General features: G+C 40.6%; 1 protein-coding gene across 1 annotated transcript; it reads left to right on the forward strand.

Moving 5' to 3' along the window:
- The first annotated feature begins 2621 nt into the window (after positions 1-2621).
- LOC109866404 (alpha-1-antitrypsin homolog) lies at positions 2622-5405 on the forward strand. The gene is made up of 5 exons (XM_020455078.2): positions 2622-2825; positions 2905-3583; positions 3853-4123; positions 4509-4656; positions 4846-5405. The coding sequence occupies exons 2-5, from the start codon at positions 2914-2916 to the stop codon at positions 5035-5037; spliced, it is 1281 nt and encodes a 426-aa protein (XP_020310667.1). The 5' UTR covers positions 2622-2825; positions 2905-2913; the 3' UTR covers positions 5038-5405.
- Positions 5406-7383: the final 1978 nt, after the last annotated feature.

Consider the following 7383-nt stretch of genomic DNA (forward strand, 5'->3'; position numbering starts at 1 on the left):
TGCTTGTTTGCGTTTTGTGGATTTCCATAATGAGTGCGTGAAAGGGCTTGCCTCGTATGAACAATCCCAATCTCGCGAGCTTACATTCTGTTTCACTACACTGATAAACAGAATGTAACAGAAGAATGTTACAGAATGTAACAGAATGTAGCAGGAGAATGTAACAGAATGTAACAGGAGAATGTAACCGAATATAACAGGAGAATGTAACCGAATGTAACAGGAGAATGTAACAGAATGTAACAGGAGAATGTAACAGAATGTAACCGAATGTAACAGGAGAATGTAACAGAATGAAACAGGAAAATGTAACAGAATGTTGCAGGAGAATGTAACACAATGTAACAGGAGAATGTAACCGAATGTAACAGGAGAATGTAACAGAATGTAACAGGAGAATGTAACAGAATGTAACAGGAGAATGTAACAGAAGAATGTAACCGAATGTAACAGGAGAATGTAACAGGAGAATGTAACAGAATGTAACAGGAGAATGTAACAGAATGTAACAGAATGTAACAGGAGAATGTAACAGAATGTAACAGAATGTAACAGGAGAATGTAACAGAATGTAACAGAATGTAACAGGAGAATGTAACAGAATGTAACAGGAGAATGTAACAGGAGAATGTAACAGGAGAATGTAACAGAATGTAACAGATTGTAACAGGAGAATGTAACAGAATGTAACCGAATGTAACAGGAGAATGTAACAGAATGAAACAGGAGAATGTAACAGAATGTAACCGAATGTAACAGGAGAATGTAACAGAATGTAACAGGAGAATGTAACAGAATGTAACAGGAGAATGTAACAGAATGTAACCGAATGTAACAGGAGAATGTAACAGAATGTAACCGAATGTAACAGGAGAATGTAACAGAATGAAACAGGAGACTGTAACAGAATGTAACCGAATGTCACAGGAGAATGTAACAGAATGTAACAGGAGAATGTAACAGAATGAAACAGGAGAATGTAACAGAATGTAACAGAATGTAACAGAATGTAACAGAATGTAACAGAATGTAACAGAATGTAACAGAATGTAACAGAATGTAACAGAATGTAACAGAATGAAACAGGAGACTGTAACAGAATGTAACAGAATGTAACAGGAGAATGTAACAGAATGTAACCGAATGTAACAGGAGAATGTAACAGAATGTAACCGAATGTAACAGGAGAATGTAACAGAATGAAACAGGAGACTGTAACAGAATGTAACCGAATGTCACAGGAGAATGTAACAGAAGAATGTTACAGAATGTAACAGAATGTAACTGAAGAATGTAACAGAATGTAACAGATTGTAACAGGAGAATGTAACAGAATGTAACAGGAGAATGTAACAGAATGAAACAGGAGACTGTAACAGAAGAATGTTACAGAATGTAACAGAATGTAACTGAAGAATGTAACAGAATGTAACAGATTGTAACAGGAGAATGTAACAGAATGTAACAGGAGAATGTAACAGAATGTAACAGAATGCAACAGGAGAATGTAACAGAATGTAACAGAAGAATGTAACAGAAGAATGTAACAGAAGAATGTAACAGAAGAATGTAACAGAATGTAAGCTCACAAGATCAGGATGGTTTGTACGAGGCTGTAAAAGGCCATTTGTTGAAGAAAAATGATAAGAATGGGATTGTTTTACTCTAGTTTCGGTTTTATTTTAATATTATATGATAAAATAATTTCTAGTAATGTAAGTATTTTAGTTATATACAGGTTATGGCTGACTTTTACATTACATAACAATTTCACAATTAAATTGTTTTACAATTAGGATGAAAGAAAACGTTACACAAACTCAATCATCAGTCAATATCGGAATCAATCATTTAGTTAATTGACAATCATTTTAATAACAGAGACAGCAAAGGTTTTAAGTTCATTTTATCCTTAGGCTACACTACAAGCTGGAGTTTTCGAATCCAACATTTCACAATGACACACACAGAGAGCAAAGCTTTGAGTGTGAATATCATTCTATTCTTTGATGCTGGCGTCCTGCAGATGACATTGTGATATTTCAAACTCGGAAAGATAAAATGATGAATAGAATAGAACAAGATGAATCAGACAGCAGATCAGTCATGAGAGGCCAGCTCAATAATCTGTTCCCAGCTTTCAACAGTGACAGATCACAACCATAAGCCAATTGGTGGTTCCAATATGGAGTTTAGTTGTACAACTACTGGTCTACATGGGGTTCTGGAATGTCATACAACTGTCAGGAGAAACATGTGACGTTTGTAAAGTATTTATAGTGGTTCTGCTTTCTGAAATGTCAGGCTTATTACCAACAAAGAGCGGCCAGGAGAGATTTGAGAGACGACACAAGATTTGGTGTCACAAAGTCATTCTAATACACTATAAAAATAATAATACATGTCATTCTGCTGTCAGATAAAAAAAAAGGCAATGTCTTTCTCATGTTAAATCCAATTAAACTGGATTGATGTCTTTATTACATCTGTTTGTGATGGTGTTAAAATATAAGTGTTCTGAGCAATCATGTGTCAAAGATCAAAAGTGTTGCAAGGCATGAGTAAGATCACCTACATTTACCAACAACTTACTGTGAGGAAGGAAAATCCTTTAGTGCTTTCGTGTGGAGTACTGGGTGTTGAGACATGTTGCAACATTACATGTAGTCTAGTCAGCCTGGCCAGATTAATCTCCGGTTCAGCCAGGTCAGTATAAGGAGGTGGGGTCTGGTTAATCATTTATTAAATGTGATCAGCTGATCTTCTCAGGCCCATAAATTGACGGAGTTCCTGCAACACTGTCTCCGGCAAAGAGGACATTGGAGGTAAGAACTGATCTTTATTTCACTGCATTTTAAAAATCTGTGCGGAGTAGTAATGACATTGTCTATTCTCTCTCTCCAGGTAGATAAAATGCGGGGTATATCTTATTGTACGATAGTGGCTGCGCTGCTCTGCGTGGCCTTGGCGGCGCCCCATGACGGGGACCACGCCGGTCACACAGAAGACCACCACCACCACCTCCACCACATCGCTGGCGAGGCCCACCCTCAGCACAGCCACGGGGAAGAAGAGTCCTGCCACAAGCTGGCGCCCCACAACGCAGACTTCGCCTTCACCCTGTACAGGAGCCTGAGCAAAGCCAACACCGAGAACATGAACATTTTCTTCTCTCCTCTGGGCATTGCCACTAGTCTGGCTATGCTGTCCCTTGGGGCTAAGGGAGACACCCACAGCCAGCTGTACTCCGCTCTGGGCTACGGCGCCTTAACACCGGAGCAGGTGAACAATGCTTACGAGCACCTGTCCCACATGTTGGGCCACACTGGGGAGGCCATGCAGCTGGACATGGGCAATGCCTTGGCTCTGAGGGACGGCTTCAAGCCCCTAGCCAAGTTCCTCGAGGACGCCAAGCACTTCTACGCCAGCGAAGGCTTCACGGTCGACTTCAAGAACCCAGCTGAGGCTGCCGCCGAGATCAACAAGTTCATCGCCAAGAAGACCCAGGACAAGATCACAGACATGGTGAAGGATCTGGACCCTGATACAGCCATGATGCTCATCAACTACGTCTTCTTCAGAGGTAGGAGGAGGACACTGTAGTAGGAGAAAATGGTCATGCACTTATTGTTTAATTTAAGAACAACAAAATAATACAGATCATTGATCAATTGATTGACTGACTGAATGACTAACTAATTTCCACACTGTAAACTAAAGATGTGTCAATAAAGAATGAACAGAAAAGGAATGTGCAGGACAAACTAAAACCAATATAGGCTTTATAACATTGTTTGTTTCTGCTTGCATGTTTACTACCCCTTAGTAACAATGTCCTCTACCTCCCTCCAGGGAAGTGGGATAAGCCCTTCGATGCCACGCTGACCCACAAGGCTGACTTCAAAGTGGACGAGAACACCAAGGTGCAGGTGGACATGATGAAGAGGACGGGTCGTTATGAGTTGTATCAGGACCAGGATAACTTCACCACCGTGGTCATACTGCCTTACAAAGGCAACTCCTCAATGATGGTGGTCCTGCCCAACGATGGAAAGATGGAGCACGTGGAGGCCTTCATCAACAAGGACTACCTGAAGCACGTGCACGAGCACCTGTTCAGGACGTGAGAACACATTATTTCATATACTTTCTAATGTAACATTCTCTATTTATTCATGGTATATATGGTCAGTGTAGTACTACATCCTCTCCAGGAGTTAAGGAGAGTAGAATTTTTGTAACTTTTTTTTTGGGCACCTTTTCAGTATAATGTTGTCTATTCTTTTTATATTCTTTATTTCTATCTATTCTTAACGTAAGGTTAGGGTAGTTTGTTTATCAGCAGACAAGACAAAGTTTGCAATAAGCATCAGATTGTATCATATATAGAGATTCTTAATGCAGATTAACATTTGAATGTGGCTGGCATTTTATTTGCGAGCGGCAGGATCATGTACGTTTCTTTGCGATAATACTGTAAACTCAGTGTATGATAATCTCTCTTTCAGCAATGTGGATATCTTCATGCCCAAGTTCTCCACCTCTACCTCGTACTCCCTGGGAGATCATCTGAAAGACATGGGCGTGGTCAGTGCCTTCGGTGACTCAGCTGACTTCTCTGCCATCTCTGAGGATACCAAACTGAAGGTGTCCAAGGTATGATGATGTGTCACATCCATCTCATGTCTGCCTCTTCTCTTATCTGTCTGAGGGAACAAAATAGAATAAGAATGTCTGTCTCTGATGGACTACTAAGGGTCTATTCCATTCTATTATGTTTATAGGCCATGTAGGGGACAGTGCTGTCAAGGTCAACAAATTAACCCATTCCTGTTCCCTCGCCAGGTTACCCACAAGGCTGTGCTGAGCGTAGATGAGAAGGGGACTGAGGCGGCCGCTGTAACTACGATAGAGATCATGCCTATGTCTCTCCCAGACACCATCATGCTCAACAGGCCCTTCCTGCTCTTCATCCTGGAGGACTCTACCAAGAGCATTGTCTTCATGGGCAAAGTCACCAATCCCAGCCTCAAATGAACTACAGAGAGGGAGGGAAAGGGAGGGAGAGTGTGAATAACATCTGAGGAGATTTAAGAAAGTTGTTTGTCTCTCATGCTTTAACAAGTGGCAAAACATATCTGTATCTGACTTTGCGGTTCGCAGTTGTGGCATTCAAATGTCGGCCATTTTGTCTACATGTGTTTTTATATCAACTCTATACCTAAAAGCAGAGGTGTGTGTGTGTCTGTGTGAGTTTGTAGTTAGCTTGAAATTGTACTGATGTCCATCCTGGTTTGTTGATAGTGATGTGTCATGGTTATGTCTCTGGAAGTTGTGTGTCTAACGCATTTTCAAAAAATAAACACATCTCCCAACAACATTAAAAAGAAAATGTTATATTGTCATTTTGAACAGTCAATAGCAGGCTGATGTCTCAAGCATTGATTTATCTGCATGCATTTCGACTGATATCTCATCTTGATTGCGATCATCTCAAATCATTGATTGGGTTAGATAGCCCCATGTCAGCATTGCAGTTCTTCTTTGATATAGAATTTTCACATTTTCCCAACACACTAGCATAGCACTAGCACACTAGTATTGCCAGGTAGACTAGACAACTGCTGTCTATCAAGAACAGAGATCTGGATGAGTCCTGAGTTAGAACATTTTCCCAGTAGAGGATAGGGTAACCTGAGGTTCATCGGCCCTAGCTGAGTTGGTGACTTTTGACCTGTAAATAGACAGTTGCTGCTGGGGAGTTTATGTAATCAATCAATACCCCCGTCCTCATTCTATCCCCCTGGCACTCTCACATACTGACTCGTCAGAAAGACATGACGGAAACAGACACACCTGACCCCATGTGGTATGGTGTGTGGACTGTGTCTTCAGATAAAAAATATTTTCAGATTTAGCTTTTGATGATTTCATTTTTCCTGTTTCAGGACAAAACAATAATCCAATTGTAAAGACACAGACACAGATACAAATATCTAATACCAATTGTTAAGACACATAATGCATATTGCTTCGACCACAAAAGGAACACTAAAGGACTTCAACACAGATTGCTGACAAACCGAAACAGAACAATGCAGTACTTCAGAGAATTCACTTTCATTGATCCGTGGGTGCTCCTAGAAATCAATGTGTGAAGAAAAGCATTATACACAGTGAACCCCTGGGATATATTTTAAGACCAACATACAGTAATTGTAGATGCATTGCATTGAGTTATGGACACGATCTCTAAGAGGAGGGTGCCCCACATCTCAATGGTGTCTAATCTACCCATTCTTTCCAGACCAGTTGATAACCCAAACACAATTTTTTACCTTAACCCCACCCCCCAGGTTTGTTTATCATTAGCTTGATCAAACTCCCTCTTCTTATCAACCCCAACCCCAAACCCCTCTTCTTTAAACCCCAACCCCCTCTTCTTCAAACCCCAGCCACATATTTTTTAAACCCCAACCCCCTCTTCTTCCCAATCCCAAACCCCTCTGCTTCCCATCCCCAACCCCCTCTTCTTCCAAACCCCAACCCCCTCTTCTTCAAACCCCAACCCCCTCTTTTTCAAACCCCAACCTCCTCTTCTTCAAACCCCAAGTCCCTCTTCTTCATACCACAACCCCCTCTTCTTCCCAACCCCAAAATGATTGTTCTGTTATGAATTATTATTCGGCTGTATGGATTCATTTACTTTATAGGAGATATTTTTTGTCAACAATGTGGCCTCATTAAAAACATGCTCCGGAATTTTTGCGACCACAAAGTATTTTTTAAACCTCTCGCTTTGGGCTGGATGTGTCAATGTGTAGTTCATACATGCATAATCTATGAGCAGGATTACTGTTTTCCCTAAATTAGCCACAAACTGTTTTTCAACCTCAACTCCTGCTTCTTCTCAAGCTCAACCACTCCTTTCTCTCAACCCCAAACACCTATTATTCTCACTCCCAAAACCAGTCATCTCTTTTCTGCTCTGCCTATTATCTAATATTAAAGAGCTCAAATGGCATGTTACCCACTCAGTCAGGCTAGGGGTTGGATTGTGTGAAGTGATCATCTATAGCAGACAAGGTGAAAAATCTGTCAAGGTGCCCTTGAGCAAGGCACCTAACAGGCACTTAACACCTAATGTGCTCCAGGGGCGCTGAACCTGTAAAACAGCACATTTTACGGTGAATTCGGGAAAGTATTCAGACCCATTCCCTTTTTCCAAAAATGTTTGTTACAAAATGGATTAAATAAATAACATTATCAATCTACATATAATACCCCATAATGACAAAGCAAAAACAGGTCTTTAGAATTTTTTGCAAATGCTTTACAAATAAATAACAGAAATACATTTTTTACAGTACGTAAGTAATCAGA

Source organism: Oncorhynchus kisutch, linkage group LG21, assembly GCF_002021735.2.
Source record: "Oncorhynchus kisutch isolate 150728-3 linkage group LG21, Okis_V2, whole genome shotgun sequence".
Taxonomy (NCBI): Eukaryota; Metazoa; Chordata; class Actinopteri; order Salmoniformes; family Salmonidae; genus Oncorhynchus; species Oncorhynchus kisutch.

Bases quoted from the DNA above. Each gene is read 5' to 3' on its own strand.
- LOC109866404 (XM_020455078.2), top strand. From the start codon at position 2,914: ATGCGGGGTATATCTTATTGTACGATAGTGGCTGCGCTGCTCTGCGTG. The intron at 4,124-4,508 runs GTGAGAACACAT...TCTCTCTTTCAG, and splicing joins CACGAGCACCTGTTCAGGAC to CAATGTGGATATCTTCATGC. The intron at 4,657-4,845 runs GTATGATGATGT...TTCCCTCGCCAG, and splicing joins CCAAACTGAAGGTGTCCAAG to GTTACCCACAAGGCTGTGCT.